Raw genomic sequence first — 26,074 nt, forward strand, 5'->3', positions numbered from 1 at the left:
GGGCTTCCCTGGTGGTGCAGTGGTTAAGAATCCGCCTGCCAACGCAGGGGACTTGGGTTTGAGCCCTGGTCCGGGAAGATCCCACATGCTGCGGAGCAACTAAGCCCCGTGCACCACAACTACTGAGCCTGTGCCCTAGAGCCCGTGCTCCACAACAAGAGAAGCCACCGCAATGAGAGGCCCGCAAACCACAATGGAGAGTAGCCCCTGCTCGCCGCAACTAGAGAAAGCCCACGTGCAGCAACAAAGACCCAATGCAGCCAAAAATAAATAAATAAATTTATAAAAAAAAAAATTGAATCCAGACCAAACAACTGAAAGGCAAAGTGGCAGACTATCACTTTCCTTATTTAGACACTAAACTTGGCAGCTTTACTATATCAATTTACTTTGAGATAGATAGGATCCTCTGGGTCTTTTTTTTTTTTTCTTTCTGTAAACACTTATTAGATCACACATCCTCCATTTTGAACTCAGGCAGTTGGTTTCTGGAGCTGTATTTACAAGTTGTCACATTTGACCACTTGTTTAGCCAGCTGAGATCTGTTTGGATCCTGATTATATCTCTGAAGGCATTCAGAATACCTTCTGGTTTCATATTGTCTATAAATTTGATAAACATCAGTATCCTTAACCATAGCATTTGTAAAAGCATTACACAGGACAGAATCCTGTGCTATGATAGTGACCTTTCTCTGGTGTGTATTATTAAAATGTGTACTCCTGTAGGTGCACTAATAGCTTAACGCTTCTTATATGTTTTTATTATGGTACAAAACAAATATACCGATTTTTTTCATTGCTGAAAAATGTGTTGCCAAAATCTCAGCATTCCCTCATCTACCCGTCTGGCATGCCCTTAACAAGAAGGAAATCATGTCAGGATATTGAACCAAATGCCCATTCCTATGATTCTCTTTTTTAAAATCGGTTCTAAAATCTTGGTAAGATTACCATCATACCAGCCTGCGCTTTGGGAGAGGTGATGGCTGGGGTGGGAAGACACTTGAAGAGGGAAGAGTAAATGAGAATACAAGGGAAAACACTGTAGTGCTGCAACACTAAATCCTCGGGCTTCACTACGGACAACTGGTTTCTCCTCCGCCCTTTAGCTTAAAATGGGCTGGTGTAACAAATCTGATGCAGCACAACGGCTTCAGAGGTTTCCCTTGATTCGTGATTTTACCAAGCAAACGAATTCAGTCAAACGATCTGCTTCAAACGTAGGTAGAAACGAAAAAGAAAATCATGAAACAACTCCAATGCCGCAGTGAAGCCGTGACAGGTCAACGATATCCACTCAGAAAGCCCAAGATGGCCGGGCGTGGAGCCGAAGGAGGCTGCCCGAGTGCAACTCCCCCCTTGCCCGGTGCCCTACCGGGGGAAGTCAGGGGCCGCGTCACGCCCCCTCACGTCACCGACTTACGCAATCCCGCTCGCCGGCAAACTTGTCGCAGCGCGCCAGCTCCGCCCCCAGCCCCTCCCTCTGAAGAGCCAGGCGATCAGCGCCGCAAGTGAAGCATGCTGGGACCAGGTCTCGAGCTTCCCGGCAGCCCCTGCGACGGGCGGGATACGTCAGGAGCTGGCCGGCGGCGGCTGTTCTCCGTAAGATGGCGGACCGGCGGCGGCAGCGCGCTTCGCAGGACACCGAGGACGAAGAATCTGGTGCTTCCGGCTCAGACAGCGGCGGTTCCCCGGCGCGGGGCGGCGGGAGCTGTAGTGGTAGCGCTGGAGGCGGCGGCAGTGGCTCTCTGCTTTCCCAGCGCGGAGGCCGAGCCGGGGCCCTTCATCTGCGGCGGTTGGAGAGCGGGGGCGCCAAGAGCGCTGAGGAGTCGGAGTGTGTGAGTGCGCGCGGGCGGGGCGGGCCGGCGGGCGGGCGGGCGGGCGGGGCGGGCCGGGGGGCGGGCGGGGTGTAGGTGAAGATGGGAGGCTGGGAGTTGACGGTAGATGCTGAGGCGTAACGTGTTCGAGAAGAGAGCTATCCCAGTGCGGTTTGCCTCCGGAGCCCCAAGCGAGGAGGAGCGGTTTGTGGGGGGAGGGCAGAGCTTCTGCGGATGGGTAGTGGATGTTTATTCAGAAATTGGGACTGGAGGTGAATAGACGGGACCTCCCTCGGATGCTGCTTGTTAAAGATGTACCTTTCCTCGTGCCCCTTTCCAACCATTTTGTGTTCGGTTTTCAGCTCTCACCCTTTGGAAATCACAGAACTAACCCATGTCTTTTCCTTTCTTTTAGGAGAGTGAAGATGGCATCGAGGGCGATGGTGAGTAGCATCCTGACAGAGTTGTTTGCCCATAAACTCAGGTCAGCTGTTTCCAGCAATTGACATCCTCTCAGACTGTAAGGATTTGGGGGAGGGTGCCGCAAAGTGGCTCTTTGTAGCATAGGGCTTAAAAGCGTACGTTTTAGCAGTATGATCTTGGGAAAGTCAAAGTCACTCTTTGAACCTGTTTTCAGTCTGGATATGGGGACTGTAATTTTATCTCCCTCATAGGTTGAAGCCAGAATTAAATGAGAGCTTTAGCTTGATCCGCAACAGGCAGTCGGGAGATGTAATTATAATAACTTGTGTTGAATTTTTTTTCTTTACATGTTTCTGTTTCCTTTCAGCTGTTCTCTCGGATTATGAAAGTGCAGAAGACTCAGAAGTGAGTGTGATAGTTTCTTTTTCCTATGGTGTAGGTTGGAAAGTGTATTTTAAAAACTGTACGCACCTGTGGTTCAAAAGTACCATCACCTACTTGTTACTCCTCTTGTGCATTCTTCATTTGTGCTTCTGAAAACTATTATAAAGGGTCTTGTTCAGTTATAGGGAGGGAAGCTTGGTGTAAGCTTCTTCAGGCCACATGTGTTATACTGTTAATAGCTGGCTTTTCACCCTATCTAAAGGAAATAAGGTTCTAAATGGGAGAATGAGAACATTTTGAAGCCTTTTACAGGTTGTTTGACGCTCCATTTCATGATGCCTAGGTAGTGAAGCCAGCCAGTTGGATATTTTTTCTGAGTATATCTGAAGACCTTAAAAGGGTAGGATTCTGAGTGGTTTGTGTCAGAAACATTTCTCAGTTTGTGGATAAGGTTTTCGGTCTTTAGCAGAAAGCTTCCCTAAGCCAGACGTTTGTGAACTTACTTGTTTTGATTGGATAAACTACTAGAGACGCTATCAGAATGGCTATTTGTTTACTGGAGTTGTTGAACAGAGCCCTGAGATATAAGGAGGAATTGGATTGTGGATCAAAGGTTTATTCTATAAATTTTATAGAACTGTTGCTACATATTAGACTTTCCATTAAGCCCGGGAGATGCAACAGATATAACAAAGTTCCTATCTTTAGGAATCCTACAACTTAATAAGGAAGTCAGACAAACAGTGAGGCAATCGTAGGACTTGGTGACAACTGCTAGGGGATAGGGTTAAGTAGGGTGTTAATGGCCGGGTACTGAGTCCATCTTAGGCTGTCAGAGGAGAATGAATGGAGTTAGCCAAGCAAGCCATGTTCTAGGCGGAGGGAACAACCGCTACAAAAGCCCAGAGACGGGAGAGAAGATTAAATATTTGGAAACTTGAAAGTAGTTTGGTGTGGCTGGAACATTGTCGGGACAGGATGGATACAAGAAATAAGGGCATATTAGTGAGTAGGGGCCAGATCATGCAGGGATTACTTGTTCCTTCTCTTTATTAAGTGCCTGCTCAGAGCCAGGAGCTGTACTAGGCACTGGAATAAAAGACAGGCATGGTTCTGCCCTCATGGAACTTAGCAGTACATTCCAGGTCAGAGGGGGAAAATATAGACAGTTAACTAAGTAATTACAATAATGTTTGGTAAATGCCATGTTATTGGAAGCATATGGTGCTTTGGGAGCACATAGCAGGAACAACTAACTGGGTTTAGGGTGTTTGGAAATGTTTACAGGAGCGAATGTTCAAATAGAGACCTGAAGGGTGAGTAGGAGTTAGCCAGGTAGAATTTTCTAAGCAGAGGGAACAGTGTGGAAAGAAGGTCTAGAAGGGATGGACTCCATGGTGAGTTGGAGGATATGAAAGGTTTAGTATGACTGGTGGTAAGGATGAATCTCAGTCCAAATTTTAAAGTACTTTATAAGCCAGGTTGAAAACTATTTGGATTTTATTCTAAGGAAGTAAAAAAGTGTACCAGGGTTTTAAACAAGAGTGTGATACAGGTTATGAATTAGACTTAAATTTTAAAGCAGTGTTTGTCAGATCCAGGGAACACCTACATGAAAAAATCCTACTGAAACAATCTTGCAGAGGGAGGGAAGACTCAGACATTTGTATGTTAACAAGATCCCAGGTTGAGGCACAGTAATATTTTAGAATTATTATTTTTATAACCATTATTTTGTGTGCAGTGGGGAGAGTTGATCTGAAGGGAGCAAGACTAGAGACAGCAAAGCTAGTTAAGAAAGCTACTGTGGAAGTCTAGGAAAGTAGTAAGTGTGGCATGGAGTGGAGTGGTGGCAGTGAAAATAGAAGTGGACAGCACTGACAGTTATTTAGGCTATGGAATTGACAGAATGTGGTGATTGATGAGATGATTTATTTTCTTTGAAGTCAATGGTAAAGTTATCTGCAAAGAGTAAAAAGGAGATAAGAGGTTTTGGAGTGAGGAATGTTTGCAGTTGTCACTAGAGAACAGAAACATCAGAAAGACTGCCAGGCAATATGGAGTGTTCAGTGAGGTTTGGTGCTTGTGACTTTATAGGAGTTTACCATTCTGTTTATAAATGAGTTTGGATGTTACTCTAACAGCAAAGAAAGAAAGGCTGTTGGAGGCTTAAGTGTGGAGGATGCATTGTGGATGAGGCAAGACTGGAGACAGAGCTGTTAAAAGGTTATTAGGATAGTCCAAGGAGCGTGATGGTGCCCTAAAGAAGGGACATGGCAGTGGCACTAGCAAGACATAGATTTGAGAGATATTTTGGTGATACTAACAGAACTTCTTGATTGATTGAATGTGGAGCCTGAATTAAGGAGGAGTCAAAGGGATTCCCAGGTTGATGAATGCTGTTATTCACTAAGAAACAGACCACAGTGGTAGGAGATTTCAGGAAGGACAGTGTTGGGTTAAGTTTTGGTTGTTTTGAGATTGAGGAACATGTGGGACTTTGATGTGGCAATATCTAGTATATATTGTCTGAAATTTAAGAGAGAGGTGTAGTTCTGTTCTGTCTGATAGGGTAGTCACCAGCCAAATGTGGCTATTTAAATTAATTAAACTGAAAAGTTCAGCTCCTCAGTTGCAGTAGCTACATTTTAAGTAGCCACATGTGCATAAATAAAAACATTTCCATCATCCCAGAAAGATCTGTTGGACAGCACTTGTCTAGATTAGAGAAGTAGACTTGATATCTTGCCTTTCATTGTAATGTTACTTGCTTGAATTTCTTGTTGATTACTAACTGTATATACCTAGATGCTACACTTTAGTCTTGCCTATTTTTAAAATTTTGATCTATCTCTTAGTCTGCAGTTTAGTTTTTCATCCCTTTCTTTTCTTTACAGTGTATCCATTGAAAAGATTTTGATGGTCACTCATTCATAGTACAACTCAGCATGCTCTCTCTGTCCTTTGTATTTCTTGCAAATTGTCTTTCCATGATACCCTTGGAAAAATACCAGTGTGACCCAGAGCTTTTATCTTGCACCGGACTGACTGGTGAACACCTGATTTTCTTTCCCTTATAAGTCACTTGCTATTTTTGTCTAGATATTCCCAGTATGTTTTCTTTAAGTCCAATAAATTTATTAGAATTTGTCCTGGAGTTGGTCATTCTGGATCAGTGTTCATAGGTATGAGATGTGCTCTACAGTATGTCATGGAACTTCTATCCCAATATTCTTTTCCTGTCTTCAGTGTTTGACCCTTCTTCTGTAATCCTTTATATCTGTTTCTTCATTTTCTGTTGATTTTTAAATATTTTCTTCCTTTTCACTTTTAATTTCTCATAAGGCATTATTGTTGTGTTTGTGTTGTTTGTGTTCCTTCTAGTTTTAGACTTTGTATTTGAAATGAATTTTTTTTTTTAATTTCTAATATCTCCCTTTGAATGAATGAGTTCTTTCATTTCATTTTTGGATTTTTCTAATTCTGACTGATGTTCTTTCATGCCTTATATAATATTAATGTCTTTTTTGCTCATTTTGAAATAGAAGTTACAATTTTGATATGATATGCATGTCTTTTTGGCATGCTTTCATTGTAGGAATGCTATTCTACGTTTTTTTTTTTTCTCATAGCAAGTTTATGTGGGATTTGATCTCTGTATTTTTCCTTTGTTGATTTTAAAAATTAGTTTTCCTGATCTTTTCGAAGGAAGTACGGCTCAGAGTAACTTTTTCTAACTTCATAGAGCTCCCTCTTCAGTTGTTTTTCTGTAGTGTTAAAAAATATATATATGATGGCTTACTTTCTGAGATTTTCTGCTTTTGTTCCCTTCTCTAACTTGTTTTGGACCTTCTCTTTCCTTCATTCCTTTTATCCCTCTTCTGCTGAATTTGATTCCCTTCTCAACAGTTTTATCTTCAGTGTGTTACTCTCCTAGAGGGGAGCCCTGGCAGCTAGATTGGTTTTAAGATTTCAGAAGGGTTAGACTGCTCTAACCCTTTCAGACCTTCTTACTGCAGGACCCTTAAACACACATTCTATTGGAGACAGTAAAACCCCTTCTGGTTTCAACTGTTATTCTCAGTTTTGCTTTCTATTGACTAGTTCAGGGTTCTTTTGTTTTCAGGTCCATTTAGTGCTCTCTGCTTTTTCCAGCACTGATACCAATCTGATGCATGTCTTGTGGCTGTTGATGCTTTGCTCTTATGTGCTTATATTTTGGGTCCTGGGGGATAGCTTGTAACCTAGTTTTGTTGTAAATGTTATCCAGAGTGTTTTGATCTTGCTCCCATTTCATGTGGAGATTTGAAGAGATCAAAAACTATGCTGCTGCCATTTTCGCAGAATCCTCCAAGAAAATTTTTTTTTTTTTCCAAGAAAATTTTTTAAAGAAATTAGCCTATGAAGGGGAGGCTAGAGAGCTGGTAGCTGGAAAGAAGGCTGTAACGTCAAGAGAGGGTTTGGTGTTATTTTTTAAGTTGGAGAATAAAGTATGGCTAAAGGGTGAAGAAATCAGTAGAAAGGGAGAGGAAAGGGAGGGGATAGGTAATGCGTGTATTGGTGTCCTTGACTGAGTACATGAGAAGAAATAGGAAACATCTTCCATTGTAATTATAGAGAAGTGGGAAGCAAAGGTATATGGGGAGGAAGCTGGTGTGCCCTTTGTTTTGTTTTCCTTGTGAAGTAGAAGGAAAAACGTAAAGAATGGTTGTTGGTGGAAGGGCAGTGTAGGAATTGTGAGACTAAAGGAAGTTTGAGTAGTTGAGGTTGGAGGTGGCACTGATGGGTGAAGTTGTATGATTTTTTTTTTTTTAACTCCCTTTAGTGATGATCAGAAGTCTGGTTGTAAGCTTAGAAAAAGATAGTTGATCCAGTCTTGGGCACATGGGAGTAGGGGACTTGAGGGAATTACTAGTAGTGATTGAAATGAAGGGGTCACAGAGTTGAGAGAGGAAAGTGAATGTGGGAAAGGACTGATCGGTAGGGAAAAGGTAGAAATGTCAAGGGAGTGGATGACGTAAGAAATTGGAGACTAGAGAGTAAAGGAGTAACTGGGGAAGAACAGGAATAACAGGCGGGTTTTCGTTTTTTTTTTTTTAACAGCTTTATTGAAATATAATTTATGTGCCATTCAACTTACCCCTTTAAAGTGTACAGTTCTACAGTTTTTAGTATATACAGGTATGCGTGACCATTACCGCCGTCAGTTTCAGAACATTTTCATCACTTCAAAAGGAAATTCTGGGGACTTCCCTAGTGGTGCAGTGGTTAAGAATCCGTCTACCAATGCAGGGGACGTGGGTTTGATCCCTGGTCCGGGAAGATCCCACATGCCACGGACCAGCTAAGCCCGTGTGCCACAACTACTGAGCCTGCGTGCCTCAACTACTGAAGCCCATGCACCTAGAGCCTGTGCTGACCAAGAGAAGCCACCACAATGAGAAGCCTGCGCACTGCAATGAAGAGTAGCCCCTGCTTGCCACAGAGAAAGCCCACGTGCAGCAACAAAGACCCAACGCAGCCAAAAAATAAATTAATTTAAAATATACATATATGGTCCACATCAAAAAAATCTTAAAAAGAAAAAAAGAAATTCTGTACCCTTTAGCTGTCACTTGCCCCCCACAGTTCCTCCATCCTTATTCGCTCCAGCCCTAAGCAACCACAAATATACTTTCTGTGTCTAGAGATTTCCCTATTCTGGCCTTCTATATGAATGGAATCATATATTATATGGCAACATAATATAATATACTGGCTTCTTTCACTTAGCATAATGTTTCCAAGGTTTTCATCCAAGCTGTTAGTTGCGGCATGCAGGGTCTCCGTTGAGGCATGTGGGATTTTTCTTTGCAGTGTGCGGGCTTCTCTCTAGTTGTGGTGTGCAGATTTTCTCTCTAGTTGGGGCATGTGGGCTCCGTAGTTTGTGGCACACAGGCACTCTTGTTGAGGCGCGTGAGCTCAGTAGTTGTGGCGCGCCGGCTTAGTTGCCCTGTGGTATGTGGGATCTTAGTTCCCTGACCAGGAATCAAACCCATGTCCCCTGCATTAGAAGGCAGATTTTTTACCACTGGACCACCAGGGAAGTCCCCTGTACTTCGTTTCTTTTTATGGCTGAATAATACTACGTTGTATGCATATACCACATTTTGTTTATCCATTCATCCATTGATGGACACTTGAGTTTCTGTTTTTTTGTTATTATGAATAATGCTGCTGTAAATGTTAGTGTACAAGTTTTTGTGTGGTTGTATGTTTGCATTTCTCTTGGTTGTGTACCTAGGAGTGGAGTTGCTGAGTCATGTGGTAACCGTTTAATTGTTTGAGGAATTGTCAAAACTGTTTTCGAAAGCAGCTGCACCATTTTACATTCTCAGCAGCAATGTATGGGAATTCCAGTTTCTCCACATTCTCAACAGCACTTATTATTGTCTTGATTTTTTGATTCCAGCCATCCTAGTAGGTATGAAACGGTATCTCATTTTGATTTGTATTTCCCTGATGAGTAATGATGTTGAGCATTTTTTCTTGTGTTTATTGGCTATTCGTGTATCTTCCTAGAAGAAGTGGCTATTCAGATACCTTGTCCTTTTTTTAATTGGGTGTTTTTTTTATCATTGAGTTGTAAGAGTTCTTTATATATTCTAGATATAAGTTTCTTATCAGATATATGATTTACAAATACTTTTTCCCATTCTGTGTGTTGTCTTTTCACTTTCTTGATGGTGTAAGGTTTCAATGTTGAAGAAGTCCAATATATCTGTTTTTTCTTTTGTTGCTTGTGTGTTTGGTGTCATATCAAAGAAGCTTTTGCTGAATCCATGCCAAATGCAAAGTCATAATTTCTTCTAAGAATTTTATAGTTTTGGCTCTTATATTTTAGCTCTTTGATCCATTTTGAATTAATTTTTGTATAAGGGGTGAGGTAAGAGTCTAACTTCATTCTTTTCCATGTGGCTTTTTTTTTAATAAATTTATTTATTTATATATATATATTTGGCTGCGTTGGGTGTTTGTTGCTGCCCGCGGGCTTTCTCTAGTTGCGGGGAGTGCAGGCTGCTCTTTGTTGCGGTGCGCGGGCTTCTCATTGTGGTGGCTTCTCTTGTTGCGGAGCACGGGCTCTAGGCGCATGGGCTTCAGTAGTTGTGGCTCGTGGGCTCAGTGGTTGTGGCTTGTGGGCTCTAGAGTGCAGGCTCAGTAGTTGTGGCACACGGGCTTAGTTGCTCCAGGGCATGTGGGATCTTCCCAGACCAGGGCTCGAACCTGTGCCCCCTGCATTGGCAGGCAGATGCTTAACCACCGCGCCACCAAGGAAGTCCCCCATGTGGCAGTTTTGATCAAAGTCTGAGGTGTTTAAATTTAAGATTTTTAAAAGTAGATCAGGTTTACTTAAAAAAAAAAGAAAATGTATATAGCAGTTCCAGGTAAGACTGAAGTGTGTACGTGGAAGTGGATGACCAAAGTGGAGGTGAAAACTGTGAGCTCCTTGCCATAGTCTTCAAATTAATGACAAGGTGGACCCAGGCAGAGGCATAGAGGTACAGTTTCCCCCTTGGTCTGATAGAGCGTCCCTGTGAGCTGAAATGGCTTAAAGCAAAGAAGCAATTACCTTAGGACACATCTTGCCAAGGGATGCACAGAATAAATCGACATAAAGCACGGATGCTCACAGACACAGTTCAAAGCTGTGGTAGCTTGATGCTGAGAGGCTGAGTGTAGTTCCCAGGGCAGGAGCTTGGTGGTGCCACTATTTCTGCTTGGGGTGTGGAGCTGCCAGTATGACAGCTCACTACAAAACAAAACACTGAGTACAATTTTCACTTTTGCCTTTTTTCTTAAAACAAAAATTATCTTCAAGTTTCTTTCAGTTTGTGAAAACAAGTGCTACTGTAGGTCTTTCATAAAAGTGAAGTGGTGTAATCCTAACCTTCGAGAAGCAGGGTATAGCTAGGTGATAGGAGCCTCAGAGAAACAGCAGTTTAAAATGAGGTGGAGTTGGGATTAGCACATACAAACTGGTATATATAGAATGGATAAACAACAAGATCTTACTGTATAGCACAGGGAACTATATTCAGTATCCTGTGATAAACCACAATGGAAAAGGATAGGAAAAAGAATGTTTATATATGTATAACTGAGTCACTTCGCTGTGCAGCAGTAATTAGCACATTATAATTCAACTATTCTTCAATAAGTAATAAATTAAAAACAATAAAAATTTTTAAATGAGGCAGAGGAGTTAGATCTGGAAGAGACATTGAGAATGAGGAAGATACCAGGTCGACCTCTTACTCTGAAATATGTGGGGAATGAAAAAATGAGCTAAAACCTTTGCATGAGAATTCTGCCAGGGAAGCATTTGCTTCAGTAGAAAGCTAGGCTTTAGGGTTGGCAAGGGTGTTCACTGAATGGGAGAGTCAGCAGTAGGGTAAAGGGTTTTGATGTCAGCCCATAGCTGAAGAAGCTTGACTCTAGGGTAGCACCTTGGCTTCCATTACACCAGACTTTGATGCTAATTTGGAGTCTCCTCAGCACTGTGCTATTTGTATCTTTCTGTCCTGCCCTGGAAACAAAATTAGTTTCTCATTTGGAATAAAAGAGTTGCCTCATTTGGCATTCCACCACAGACTAAGAGGGGATAGAGCGTAAAACAAAGTTCTCTCATTAATCATGCTGATACTATTTTAAGGTGTTTGAATTTAGTCAGTGTTGGGGCGGTGGGGGGGGGGGAGTAGTGAATTAAGGTCACATACACACCAAGGAAGGCATTTTTTTTTAAAGATGAAATCTTTATTATTATTATTATTTTAATATTTATTTATTTGCTGCACCAGGTCTTAGTTGTGGCATGTGGGATCTAGTTCCCTGACCAGGATTCGAACCTGGGCCCCCTGCATTGGGAATGTGGAGTCTTAGCCACTAGACCACCAGGGAGGTCCCCCAAGCAAGATTCTTGCAATTTCTGCTACAGAACCTGCAGGGAACATAGGACCAAGGAAAGAACTGAATGATTACCACCCACCTATTCCCAGCTCAAGAGGAGAGAAAACTTCTTGTGATCGAGGAGAAATGGGAAGAATCAAGGGTACTCGGTTGTTAAAAAGCTGTAGGTAAAGGTGTGGTTCTCATAGTGTGGGTGTGGTCAAGCAGTCTCCCTGAACTCTGTGGTTTCATAGCAGTGTCACCTTCCTGGGACTCCTAACCCAAAACACTTAGAGGCAGAAACGCCCTGATGCTGAGCAGGGAATAAAGGGGAAGGGGAATTAACTGACTAGTCTGGGCCAGTCAGCAATCTTAGCCCTATTTGAAAAAAGGTCAAAAACTTAGAACTTGAGAGCTTCTTGTTTCATCAGGAGTCTCAGTGAGTATCTTTGATCAGATTCCTGAGGCCATCCTGGACCTGGAGTCAGGAGAGGGTCTGGTACAGATTGAGTGTCAGACCCAGTAGGAGAATAAGAGACCAGTGTACATGAATATACCAGAGGGGCAGAGGTATATTGATACCCTTACATGTTAACCCAGCAGTGGGGACTAAACTACCTTCCCTTGAATCCATTTCTTTGTGTCCTCATAGGTCTCTAAACCTACCTCCCCTGGCCTATAGCCCTGCCTCCTTAGGTCCAAATCTTGGAATGACAAGGATATGAGAGTAACTTTAGTCTAAAGCCAGCCCCCTTAGCAGGAGCCTTAGCTGCTCCCTTTCCCTACCTAGAACTAGCTACACCTCTATCGCCTAACCCTTTCTAGTGGCCCCTATTTAAAGGATGGCCTAAGGGACCCTTCTTTGTATGGGCAGACCTAACACTTCTATGTCACAAGCAGGATTATCCAGTTGTTTTTTTGTTTTTTTGTTTTTTGCGGTATGCGGGCCTCTCACTGTTGCGGCCTCTCCCAGCCACATGGCTCAGCGGCCATGGCTCATGGGCCCAGCCGCTCCGCAGCATGTGGGATCTTCCCGGACCGGGGCACGAACCCGTGTCCCCTGCATCGGCAGGCGGACTCTCAACCACTGCGCCACCAGGGAAGCCCCTGTTTGTTTGTTTTTTTAATTGAAGTATAATTGATTGGATTGTCCAATCTTGCTGTGCTAAGAGAGGGAAGAAAGTGGAGGAGAGAGAGCATTTGGGCTTTAATTTTTTTCATTTCTCAGGTGCAGTGATTGTACAAGTCCTTCTAATGTTTACCAAGTCATAATTTTATAATTTTATTCTGGACAGAGTTGTTGCTAAGGGGCTCTCACGCTACAGAAAATTTAGTATTTATATCATAGACATAAAAAATGTAAGCCACTATTTCCCAACTTGAGAGTAATAGTGCCTTGGGAAATCATGGAGTTATTATAAAGGGTTGCAAATTCACTAGCTGTGTTCTCATTATCTGTAGACCAAATCGACATCTCCCACCTTTATGTACTACTATTATTGAATATATATATGAATTAATAAAATATAAATGTATTTAAAAGTATTATTGAATGTATAGCAGTTGTTTGTCATTACATGTTTTCTCAATTTGTGGATACTATACTGAGCTATTGTCTCATGGGGATCCATGAAAATTTTAGATCCTAAAAAGGGGTTCATATAATCTAAAAGGTTGGGAATCTCTGTTCTAAGCCATTTTGAGATGAGAGAATTAACAGCTTGAGTTAGAGTGTAGTTATCAGGCACTGCATGTTTAAAGAGACGATTCATTGAGAGGGAGAGAAATTATCAACAAAGATAAAGCTCCTTCTGTATGCTAGACACTTAAAGCCTCCCATCCATATCCCCTGGACTTCTTCCCCAGAGGCTGCCACTGTTTTTGGTTTTTGGGTTTTTTTTCTCCCAGTTTTATTAAGGTATAATTGACATATAGCACTGTGTAAGTTGAAGGTGTACAGCATGATTTGACATCATGAATGATTATCACAATAAGCTTAGTGAATGAAAGAGGCTGCTGCTGTTAACAGACCCTTGCATTTCTTCCTGGAAAACTTACAGGAATCTATATAAACATACATATATATATTGGCCACACTGCACGGCTTGTGGGATCTCAGTTCCCTGACCAGGGATTGAACCCAGGCCCTTGGCAGTGAAAGCATGAGCATGGAGTCCTAACCACTGGACCGCCGGGGAATTCCCTGTATATATATATTTTTAATGTGCTTTTAATTTTTTTAACAATGTTTCTGTTCTCTAGAAATTTTAGTAAGAATATTGATGTGTTTGCTTTTAATTCGTTAGAAAATGTTTTCCTAAAGAATGGAAAATTTTTTTAAAAAATGGAAAATTTTAAAATACACCATTCAGATCTTATCTCCACAGCTGACAGGGAAACTTTTTTCAGGGTGATGAAGGGGAGTACAGTGAAGAGGAAAACTCCAAAGTGGAGCTGAAATCAGAAGCCAATGATGCTGCTAATTCTTCAGCGAAAGACGAGAAGGGGGAAGAAAAGCCTGATACCAAAGGCACTGTGACTGGAGAGAGGCAAAGTGGGGATGGACAGGTTAGTACCCACCAAAGGCCTCCATTTGGGTTCTGGAATAGGAGCTCTTAACTTTGGAGTGAGTAAGGAGTCCTTTATCTGTCCGATAGGAGAGCACAGAGCCTGTGGAGAACAAAGTTGGTAAAAATGGCCCTAAGCATTTGGATGATGATGAAGATCGGAAGAACCCAGCATACATACCCCGGAAAGGGCTCTTTTTTGAGCATGATCTTCGAGGGCAGACTCAGGAGGAGGAAGTCAGGTAACAGCCACTTGCCACTGCTCTGTAGTATGTTAGTATGTATTTAGTGCTTACTATTGAAATATATGCCAGGCACTTTGCTGAGTATTTTACTTGTATTATCTCATTTACTGTTCACAACATTTTAAGGTAAGTACTGTGATTATCCCTCTTGTACAAATGAGGAAAGTAAGGCTTAGAATATTTAGTAACTCTTGGTGGAGGAGCTGGGATCCAGAGCCACACTTCCACTGCCTTCTTTAATCTGAGGCTCAAAACCTCTGGGATTTGAAATACTTGCATAGGTGGCCTTATAGGAGAGAGATGTTTCCAGAGTGCTGAGTAGTTTGAAGTGAAGTCTCTCCTCATTTCTATTCCTGTTACATTTGAGCCCAGCAGGCCCTGAGGTGCTGTGATTCACTCTTGCTTTTGGAAGGCCTGTTTTGTATAGCCTGTTGGGAAAGATGGAGAGAATACCTGAGTTCCTACTGTTTCCCTGCCCAACCCTGTTTATTTCATGAACATCTTTTTTTTTTTTTTTTTTGCGGTATGCGGGCCTGTCACTGTTGTGGCCTCTCCCGTTGCGGAGCGCAGGCTCCGGACGTGAGGCTCAGCGGCCATGGCTCACGGGCCCAGCCGCTCCGCGGCATGTGGGATCTTCCTGGACCGGGGCACGAACCCGTGTCCCCTGCATCGGCAGGCAGACTCTCACCCACTGTGCCACCAGGGAAGCCCCATGAACATCTTTACTTGGCAGAATCTGCCAACCTAAGACACTTTTCCCTGGTTTCAACCAGACCCAAGGGACGTCAACGAAAGCTGTGGAAGGATGAGGGTCGCTGGGAGCATGACAAGTTTCGGGAAGATGAACAGGCTCCAAAGTCCCGACAGGAGCTCATTGCTCTTTATGGCTATGATATCCGCTCAGCTCACAATCCTGATGACATCAAACCCCGAAGAATTCGGAAACCCAGGTGAGGAAATTTTGGAGCCTACACTATTGATATTTACAGGAGAAAATCTCTGCTTTTTTTTCTTGCTTTTTTTTTTTTTTTTGCGGTACGCGGGCCTCTCACTGTTGTGGCCTCTCCCATTGCGGAGCACACGCTCCGGAAGCGCAGGCTCAGCGGCCATGGCTCACAGGCCCAGCCGTTTCGCGGCATGTGGGATCTTCCCGGACTGGGGCACGAACTTGTGTCCCCTGCATCGGCAGGCGGACTCTCAACCACTGCGCCACCAGGGAAGCCCAGGTCTCTGCTTTTTAAAATGCTATTCTGGGGGCTTCCCTGGTGGCGCAGTGGTTGAGAATCTGCCTGCCAATGCAGGGGACACGGGTTTGCAGCCCTGGTCTGGGAAGATCCCACATGCCGCGGAGCAACTGGGCCCGTGAGCCACAGTTACTGAGCCTGTGCTCTGCAATAAGAGGGACCACGATAGTGAGAGGCCCGCGCACCGCGATGAAGAGTGGCCCCCGCTTGCCACAACTAGAGAAAGCCCTCGCACAGAAACGAGGACCCGACACAGCCATAAATAAAGCAAACTGTCAACAAGTAAAAATAAATAAACACTATTATTAAAAAAAAAAAAAAAAATGCTATTCTGGCCCGTAATTGGGTGAGGAATATAGGAAGTCTCCCTGACCCTCAGTTTATGTCTCTAGTGGTCCCTTTTGTTATTTCTCTGTTCCATTTGTTCAGGTTTGGGAGTCCTCCACAAAGAGATCCAAACTGGATTGGGGAGCGGCCAAATAAGTCCCATCGCCACCAGGGTCCTGGGGGCACCTTACCACCAAGGACATTTATCAACAGGAATGCTGTAGGTACTGGCCGCATGTCTGCTGCCAGGAATTACTCTCGATCTGGAGGCTTCAAGGAAGGTTGTGCTGGTTTTAGGCCTATGGAAGCTGGCGGGCAGCATGCTGGCAGGTCTGGTGAGACTGTTAAACATGAGACTAGTTACCGGTCACGGCGCCTGGAGCAGACTCCAGTAAGGGATCCATCTCCAGAAGCAGATGCTCAAGTGCTTGGTAGTCCTGAGAAGGAAGAGGCAGCCCCAGAGATACCAAATCCTGCTCCTGACACTGCACCACCAGCTCCTGACAGGCCTATTGAGAAGAAATCCTATTCCCGGGCAAGAAGAACCAGGGTCAAAGCTGGAGATGCAGTCAAGGTTGCAGAGGAGGTGCCCCCTCCACCTGAAGGGCTGACCCCAGCACCTCCAGTCCCAGAAACTACGCCTCCTCCACCTGCTAAGACTGGGAACTGGGAGGCTCCAGTGGATTCTACTACAGGTGGACTTGAACAAGATGTGGCACAACTAAATATAACAGAACAGAATTGGAGCCCAGGGCAGCCTTCATTCCTGCAATCACGTGAGCTTCGGAGTAGGTACCTTAGGGATAGTGACTCGCTTTTTCCCCTTTGTATCATTGGACTTAGGGGCATGGGACTTATGTCTCTCAGAGGTGTGGTGTCTGACAATATCTTCATTAACTGCAAGAAACAGATGGATTCATAGGTATATTCATTCAAAAACCTCAGAGCAGTTTTATCTATTGCACAAGACTACCCCACTACTTTGCTTACTATTAACTGATCAGTCATCAGTACTGAGCTCCTGAGTACAGAATCCGTTACCAGTCGCTGTAGAAAAAGTGGAAGAAGGCAGTGTTCTTATTATTTGAACTAATGGTTAAATGTTTCAAGGCAGAAACTGCATTTGAATTTGGATGAGTATCTCCTAATCTTTTTGAAAGGAAAGCCTCTCTAATTTCCTCGGTCTTCTAGAGCCAGGCTGCCCAGTAGAACTTTCTGTACTGATGGTGCTTTTGAATACTTGTAATATGGCCAGAGTGACTGAGAAACTGAAGTTTTAATTTTAATTAATTGAAATTTAAATAACCACATGTGGCTAGTGGATATCCTGTTGGACAACATAGTGCTAGTGACTAGGACCTATCTACCACCCCTCTCCCCTATCCTTTTTTTCTTCCTCCAGTCAGATAGATTGGAGGATCTTTTCCTTAGTTTCTGAAATCTAAATCGAACTCAAAGATTGGAAATCCTCATTTGGACTGGCAATTTCTGCATTCTTATCTGGTGTGCGTAATTTTTGAACACCGAAAACCAGGGTAGCCTAAACTGGACCTGGAGTTGATCTTTGGATAGAGGAGTACACTCTCCTACCAATGCCTTATTACCATTGGAAGACAGTCTCTAGAACATTCCCTTTTGTCTTGAGTCATCTTCAGCCAGAGGGGAATCTCTTCCTATACTTCTAGCCCAGACCTCTGTGGCCAGGAATAATCAGGTAGATTTAGAACATCCTCCCCTCTCTAGTTGTTGCTCAGAGACTTCAGGGCTGAGATTTTTCAAGATGTTTGATAATGTAATATGCTAATTATAACCTCCCAGGGATTCTGTTCAGGGAAATACTTGATGGGAAAATTTTGAACTTGCATTTTCTGAATTGCATTACTGAAGTAATTTTTTTTTCATGTTCAGAGGTTTTATTGCTGTATTAAGGTGGCAGGCAATGGGGGCAAATTTCCAAATGCTGGAGTTGACAGGAAGCAGACATAGTTTAAAAGGAATTTTGTCAGTTTAAAGGAAGAAAGCCATTCCCCATGTTGGGATTCTTCAGCCTGTCACTTTCTTGATGGTATCTTGAGTCCCATTCACATCTGTCTGCTCTGCAGCAGTGACTTTTTTGGTGTATTACAGGTATGCCCAACCACATACACATGGGAGCAGGACCTCCACCTCAGTTTAACCGGATGGAAGAAATGGTACAGAAGGGGGAAAGGGGCACATGCAGGGGGTTGCATGTCACAGCTCATTCACTGTTTAAACTAAGTCAGTTTTCGCATGTTTCCCTTTTAATTTGGGTCTCCCGAAATGTAGGGTACAGGGTTTGGGTTTAGATCTTGTTGCTTTTTCATTGGTTTTTCAATTCTTTTTGCAAATACTTTTTTTTAACACTGCCATGTACCAAGTAAGTGTTTTGCAGTACCTAAAGGAGGGTGGGACATGATACAAGAGTCAGCCTTTTGGAAGTCTTCTTGCTCAGACCTCTTTCTTTATTTCAGGGTGTCCAGGGTGGGCGAGCCAAACGCTATTCATCTCAACGGCAAAGACCTGTGCCGGAGCCCCCTGCCCCTCCTGTGCACATCAGTATCATGGAGGGACATTACTATGATCCATGTGAGTTTATTTTTATTGTTGGAGTATCTTTCTTGGCAGGGTGAAGTGAACTAAGAAACCAGCCTCCTGCCTCCTGAATTTCCCTTCTGACCTCTCCTTGTGGTTAACAAACATTCTCTGGTTGCTGTTTTCTTCACATGGAAATGAGAACATCTTTTCAAAGGGCTTGGGGGTCAAGGAGACTTGTCCATGTGATGTGAAGAGTGAGGGTTTATGAGAGTCCCAATGTGATATCTTACAGTGCAGTTCCAGGGACCAATCTATACCCATGGTGACAGCCCTGCCCCACTGCCTCCTCAGGGCATGATTGTGCAGCCAGAAATGCACCTTCCCCACCCAGGTAAGCTTTGCGCCTCTGCTTGTATGCTTCCAGTACGTGAGGATATGTGTTGGGGGCTTCACAAACCCCATCCTCTTGAGCTCTGTGCTGCTTGCTAATGAAGCTGGCCACTTCGGCTGCTTGGGCAACAAACTCCTCTTGGGTCCATCCTGAGGACTTCCATCCTGAGCAGTTTGTGGTGAGCAGTTCAGCCAGGCCATCCCATGGAAATGGTGTTACCTTTTATTTCAGTTTTTGTTTTCTTATTGTCCAGGTTTACATCCCCACCAGACACCGGCACCTCTGCCCAATCCAGGCCTCTATCCCCCACCAGTGTCCATGGCTCCAGGACAGCCACCACCTCAGCAGTTGCTTGCTCCTACCTACTTTTCTGCTCCAGGCGTCATGAACTTTGGTAATCCCAGTTACCCTTATGCTCCAGGGGCACTGCCTCCCCCCCCACCGCCTCATCTATATCCTAACACACAGGTGAGATGGCTAATGAGATTTTCCTAAGTACACATCCTTTAAATCAGACAGGAATATAGTATGAGGAGAATGCTCAAGGAATTGGAGAGAACATTTCAATGCCACTGATTTGCATGTGGTGTCAGGACGCCTCTTGGTGGTCAGGAGCTAGAAATGCAGCTTATGTGATGCCCATCATCTGTTTATTCTCTTCCATTTCTTTAATGGTGTTTCATTCAAGTATTTTAGTATGTCTTAGGTGCGCATGTCTGCTGTTTATTCAACTGCATAATGAAGTTGTATTCTACTTACCAGCCCTACCCCTCCCTGTACTGTTTAACTCCCAGAAGGTTGACACCATGTGGTATCTGGAGTGTCACCACTGAGCTCAGTTTCTTCCATTTGTCAGCTGATGGTAGGAATTAGAGAAAGCTGGGTAGTACTTTGAAGAAGTAAGAACCCTATTAGGACATATTAAGGCAGAAATGAATAATTATTTTAAAGGGGGGCAGCTTAGAGATTTAAAAAATTATAAATTCCTCAATGCTCTTATTTTTGTGCCTGAATAATGTTTCCTGTTTATCATAGTTTGGATGAATTAATTCCTTTTTCTTCTCCTTGCTTATTGGGGTCCCAGGCCCCATCACAGGTATATGGAGGAGTGACCTACTATAACCCCGCCCAGCAGCAGGTGCAGCCAAAGCCCTCCCCACCCCGGAGGACTCCCCAGCCAGTCACCATCAAGCCCCCACCACCTGAGGTATGAGAGCTCCTAGGGAAGCAGCTCTAAACAAGGGATGTTTAGGGCACATCCGACCTCAGTGGGCTTTCCTTTTCTTCAGATTTCTCTCCTTTTCTGGGTGTGTTTCTATGGAAAATGGTCTTTTCTTTTTTAATAATAATGACCTGATAACAAATTCCAACTTTATTTCAGGTTGTAAGCAGGGGTTCCAGTTAATATGAATTTCTGAATATTTTAAATCTAACATCGTATAAAAGTAAGTGTACAACTTAATATGACTCAGAACATTCTTAAAACTAATGCTTATGCTTACTTGCTGAACAGTCACCTAATTAGTGCTCCAAGTTGTAATCATGGGATATCTCAGGGGGAGGCTTAGAGGAGTCCCAGAATTTGCCAGTTTCTTTGTTTTATGAATGCACTGAGCAGGGTTGAGTAAAAACCACTGTTAATTTGGTAGCATTTTATTTGGGAAGCTGGAAGGAAAAAATGCAGGAGGGCATTCCTTATTAAGGAAAGGGGAAATCTAAATTTGAGGTGTTACAGCAGAGCTAATTCTAAAGGTCATGGAGGAGAAAGACCATGGGGGTTTTATTGTTTTGTTTTGTTTTAGGGATATTACTTTAATATACATTATTTAGAAATGTGGCTTTTTGGAAATAGCTTATAAATACCCAAAAGGTCCACTAACACTTTGGTGGTTCTTCCCTTTTTCTCACCCCTGTCAGGACAGCAGAGGTGAGAACCCAGGATAGAAAACAACTGGCTGTCTACTACCAGGAGGGCTTCGAAGATATAGGATGGCTCCTACCAGCAAGCAGCTGAATGGGGGGAACCCCTGCCTTCCTCTGAGGGTAGGCTCTGTTGGAGAAAGGGAGAAGCAAGTGGACTTCCTCCCGTTTTCAGTCTTTCTTTGACTTGGCTGTGCTCAGAGGAGCAGAGATCCAGACAGCCCAGGCTTCTGAGTCTACATCTAGGAGCCCACATCTTTTGCTCTTCTTCACTTTCTTCTGGGAAATTCAAGCATCTGCTGCTCCCAGGGAAGCTCCATCCTGTTTTGTTTTCTAAGATGTTCGTTTTTAAAGCCTGGCTTGCTATTCTTAAATTAATATTCCTTTAACACACACACACACACACACCCCGCCCCCTTCTCTCTCTCTGCCTTTAAATGAAACAAGTTCATTCTCTGGTTTGCTAGCTTCTCTGGGTTCCCTTTTGGCTCTTCCCTGCATCCCAGATAATTGAGACCTTACCAGCCAGTCTTCCCCCACCAAGTCTACAAAGAGCTGGCCTTTCATTTTTGGTTGGCCTTTGTTATTGTATACTTGGACTCTCTTAACTCTTCTAACTCTATGGAAACATAGCTGTCTGCACAGAGTGTCCCGTTGTGGAGAAGATCTCAAAGTGTGTGGTAGGAGTCCTTCTTCTTCGGTTTTTAGAATTCTGGGCCTTCATCAGTCTCTGTACTCTGGTAGACTTCACTTCTCTACTAAGGGCAGAGTCTCAACAGTGGAGAGAGATGGCAAACTAGATGCTTTAGTGAGAAAGGGAGGGTGGAGTGAGACCCTTTGCACCTTAGGGGTGTGTATTCACACAGTCCTCAGGGCTCAGTCTTTGAGGTAAGTGGAATTAGAGGGCTCTGCTTTTCTTTACATCCTTTCTACCACACCCCTTCCAGTTGCTATGGACCAATGCATCTCTCTAGAGGCAGATATTACCCAGCCAGCGGTCTTCCCTGTCCTTTGCAATTGCTCTTCTCCGTGTCTTTCCTGCTACAAGTGTTTTAGATGTTACTACCTTGTTTTCCCTAAGTTTTATTACTCCTGTCCTTGCAGACAGAGGGTACCACACCTGGGCCTAAAGCCTAAGGGCGCCAGTCACTTTTCAGGGCAAGGGCTCCTCCCTCCTTTCCTTCTTATCTATGGCGCTGAACCACTCCCCTGCTGCCTCTTTGGAAGAGATTCCTGTTATTGCAGCACTTGTGACTGCCAGGGGTAACTTGGCCATTGTCCCTGTCCTTCTACAGAACCTGAGGGAGAAGGTGGCAGCTGTGTCTCTCCCCAAGTAATGTCACTAATTCTGTTCCTTCTCTTCAGCAGCTGGCTTAACCACTCTGAGTCACAGGGGTGGGAGGGGAAAGAGGCACTCAAACTGTAACCCCCAAGGAGGAAACAACTAAGAGATTGTTCCAGGGGTGGCTGATGGTTGTGCCTTTTGTAGGCTGTTCCCTTTGCCTTAAACCTGAAGATGTCTCCTCAAGCCAGTGGGCCACATGCCCAGATTCCCAGACCTTAAGACACTGTGACAGTTGTCTCTGTTGGTCCACTGTGTTTTGTTGCAAGAGTTTCTCCATGTGTATTGTTCTTGTTTGTTACTGTTTTAAAGGGTGCACATATGTGATTGGCATTGTGACTTGGAGAAAATAAAATTTAGACATGTAAACTTGGCTCCTTTGCCAGTGTTTTGCATGGGTCTTGATTTGGGAGGGAGGGAAGGGGACCCCCTGATTCCCTAGAGTCGCAGTCCCAGCTTGAGCCAACTCAGAATTGTGAAATGGAAGCCCAGAGAGGTGAAGACCCCCCACTATGAGGCCACAAATGACTGTACTCCCTATTAATTTTCTTAACCCCATTGCCACATAGACACCAGGATATGCAGTCTCTTAGATTGGAAGTGCAAGGGACAGAAAATCTAGTGAGATGTTGCTTACCTACATGAACAGCTAGTTACCCTCATGCCTTCCCTTGTGCTTGGCAAGTAAGTTTCCCAGGGTGATGCCCCACATATCAATACAACTGTACCAGGTCTTGGATGAGGGGAAGGTGCAAATAGCTAGCTGTCCTCTTGAAAAGGAAAATTTGCGCTGGCACTGAAGTATCAAGGACCACAGTGTAGAGAGAGGCTCCTATCAGTACAAGTAAAGAAGAGGGGCAATTGAAAGACCAGCTCTGGCTCACACTCCCAGTTACCTAGGCCACTTGGTAGCTAGCTTTGAGTTGACTATTTCCTCCTGCAGATCCTCCAGATCCTGGGTGGTATGGAAGTTTACTACAAAGGCTATCCCTGATGTGGGGAAGCAGTTGAATTCAGTGTGGAGCTGGCAGCATCTGTCCTTGGGTCCCACAAGTCTTTGTACACTGGGGGCATGGGCATCATGGTGCATCTTAAAATGACAGTTGGGACTCCCTCCTATACCCTTTGGTGCTGCTGCCACAGCCAGAGAACCATTGACTCTTCTGACCCTCAGCCCTAATTCCTCTTTGACTCATGTCAGTTTACTTACCTTCTCCTCTGCAGAGTGATGGGTAACTATGGGCCTGATCTCTTGGGGTCATCCAAAGGATGCCAGCCAGCCTTGGGGGTGCGTTGCTGGCAGGAGGAATGAGCATGATATTTCCCCCTCACCCCTGCCTCTTGATTCTCCAGTCCTGCAGTTAGATCCCATTGCTCTCTCTGTTGCCCTGGTAACCAGCTCAGCAAGAAGAAACTCAAGCTCAGCAAAGCCCCCAGGTTCTCTGCCCTCCCGGCCTGCCTCTCAGTGGGCAGAAAGAAGGCGAGAGTGTTAAGGGGCAGACGGATCAGCCTTAGGTAGCCCTGTCCTATCCCCTTCCAGAAGTCCATGGGCTGGGCTCTCACAGTTTTTTGCCTCCGTCTCCTCACAGGTGTTATTCATACCACCCTCTCTCCCTCTATTTCTTCATGGAGTGTAGATGCCCTGCCAACAATCCTCCCCACAAGGTCGGCGCACAGGCCTTACGGGAGACTCAGAAGAGCCAAGGACTTAGAATCCCCAAGTTGTCTCCCAGCATCTGCAGCCCACTTAGGTTGGGTTGTCCCTCTAGGGCAGTGATTTTCAACCCTGGCTATATGAATCACTTGGGGATCTTTTAAAAAATACCATAAACCTTGGCCCTACCTCAGAGATCTGATTTAATTGATTTGAGGTGTGGCCTGGGGAACAGTATTTTTGAAAAGTTCCCTGGATTACAGTGTGCAATTGGTGTGAGAACCACTGCTGTTCTAGGAGGACCATAACTCGATGCTGGTTTTCCTCTCTGATTCAAGGTCTTCAACTTAGTCTATGCCTGACATCCTTGAGTAGTTGGAGTGTGCTGAGGTCCTGTTTCCCCACACTCCGGTTTCCAGAAGTCTCTTTAACCCTTTTATTTGCAGCCCCTACACCCTCCACACTGCCCAATTCTTCCCCCTTCCTAGCCGACAATCCCAGATCCTGCCCAGAGAGGACGTTACCAAGGCAACCAGTTTAATCTGGTAACTGTGGCATGTGCTGGGAGTGGAGCCCTCCCCTCTTCTTACTTGGTTCATAAAATGCCTGGGGAGCTCCAAGCCACTCCAGCCAGTTTCCCCTCTTAACCCCAGGGATATTAGGGTATCCAATAAAGTGGGTCCAGGAAACTGATACTTTGATATTTATTCTAGCTTCTTAGCCAAAATTGTGCTCTCTTTTTTTTTTACTGTTCCTTTTTGCAAATCCACAAACAGATGGGTGTACAAAGCTTTATTTCTGTGAACACATGCTCTTGTACACGTAGGACCAGATAAGCACACACAGTGACACATGTGTAATACACACCCTATTCAGTTCTACCACCACTCCCAGCCTTTAGCATTCCTGTCCCTGCCTGGTCCGTGCACGGTAAACAGAGGTGGGGCATTGTCCAAGGAGCCTCGACCCGTCTGTTGCCTGGTGCTACTCTCCCACCTTGTTACCTTAACCTTGATGTGCTTACACTGCACGTGTCTCTATACACCCCTCCTCCTGGGACAGTGTACCCTTAGGGACAGAATGATCTGGGCATAGGATCAGGATTAAGGATTATTTGGAGTGCAAATTCGGTACCACTTTGCCCACTCCATGGTTGTGTCACCTCTGGAGGGGCTCTCTATGCCTGATGGTGTTGGTTGGAAGTTCTAGAGCTTATCACCCATCTCCAGGGTTCTGCTTCCTCCTGCTGCCAGTAGGCTCAGGTGCCCTTGTGCCCCTGGTCTCCTCCTCCACCTGCCTACTGTCTCTTCTTTTCACCCTAATTAGACCTGCCACAACCTGCTGCTCCCTACCTGGCTCCTACCTGCCTGCCAGTACCTGCCTCCCACAGGCCAGGCCCTCACCACCTATGGTGCCCTACCAGAAAGGGCAGATGGGTACCGCCCCCAGTTCCAATGCCAATGCACCGGAGGCCTTCCCATCCCTTCTTACAGAAGCAAGATAAAGACCACATATTCCAGTGAGTATGGCAACAGAGCACACAACCGAGATCGAGAGTGATGGACACCCAATCAGCAATTTTTGTAGGCCTCACCTGAATACAGGTAGGTGAGTCAAGGTTCAGCCTGGTTCTTTGCAATGATACCAAGAGTCCTCGTAAGCCTCGAGCCAGGAACCCCCTCTCCATTGGTAAATTACTCCCTCACCCTTGTCCTTAATGTCTGCGTCTGCCCTGAACCCAATGCCGGTCAGCCCTTACTGTTTCCCTCGCGGTCAGCCCCAAGTTGAAGCCTGGCGCGGCCCAGGGGGCGGGTCCATTTAGGGGAGGGGAGGGGACTGGGCGGGGACTGGAGGAGGGGGCGCGGTCTCAGTTCTGCCACCTTCCTCCGGGCCGGGAGCGCAGCCGCCACCGCCGCCGCCGCCGCCGCCGCTGCGTCCTCTCAGCCTTGCGCTCCGCCCGCTGGCTCTGCCGCCGCAGCCCGGCCCAGGAGCGCAGAGTCTTGGGCACCGGCCCCGCAGCCTAACCACCCTTCGGGCCGCGTGCGCTGCAGCCGGCATGGGGGGCCACTAAGAGCGGGCACTCCTTCCCTCTGGCACCTCCCCCGGTCCCTGGCCACTGGACTCCGGCCAGCGCACCTCGGGCACCTCTGGCCCCCAGTCCGGCGCCTGGCACGGCCCTCCGCTGTGACCCTCCAGATCTGAGCACCGTGTCCCCACCCCACCCCCGCCTGTGCCTGGGACACCTGGGTCCCCCGGCGGCCCCGAGCAAAGGGGCG

The 26,074-nt window shown here is 45.1% G+C and overlaps 1 protein-coding gene across 1 annotated transcript; it reads left to right on the forward strand.

Annotated features, from left to right (window-relative positions):
• Nucleotides 1–425: 425 nt before the first annotated feature.
• CASC3 (CASC3 exon junction complex subunit) lies at nucleotides 426–22,517 on the forward strand. The gene is made up of 14 exons (XM_019939356.3): nucleotides 426–1,841; nucleotides 2,236–2,263; nucleotides 2,611–2,648; nucleotides 13,962–14,120; nucleotides 14,210–14,361; nucleotides 15,138–15,314; nucleotides 16,038–16,723; nucleotides 18,063–18,127; nucleotides 18,428–18,542; nucleotides 18,784–18,882; nucleotides 19,136–19,350; nucleotides 19,967–20,089; nucleotides 20,264–20,327; nucleotides 20,800–22,517. The coding sequence occupies exons 1-13, from the start codon at nucleotides 1,611–1,613 to the stop codon at nucleotides 20,285–20,287; spliced, it is 2,112 nt and encodes a 703-aa protein (XP_019794915.1). The 5' UTR covers nucleotides 426–1,610; the 3' UTR covers nucleotides 20,288–20,327; nucleotides 20,800–22,517.
• The last annotated feature ends 3,557 nt before the right edge of the window (nucleotides 22,518–26,074 follow it).

The sequence above is a fragment of the Tursiops truncatus genome, chromosome 20, assembly GCF_011762595.2.
Source record: "Tursiops truncatus isolate mTurTru1 chromosome 20, mTurTru1.mat.Y, whole genome shotgun sequence".
Taxonomy (NCBI): Eukaryota; Metazoa; Chordata; class Mammalia; order Artiodactyla; family Delphinidae; genus Tursiops; species Tursiops truncatus.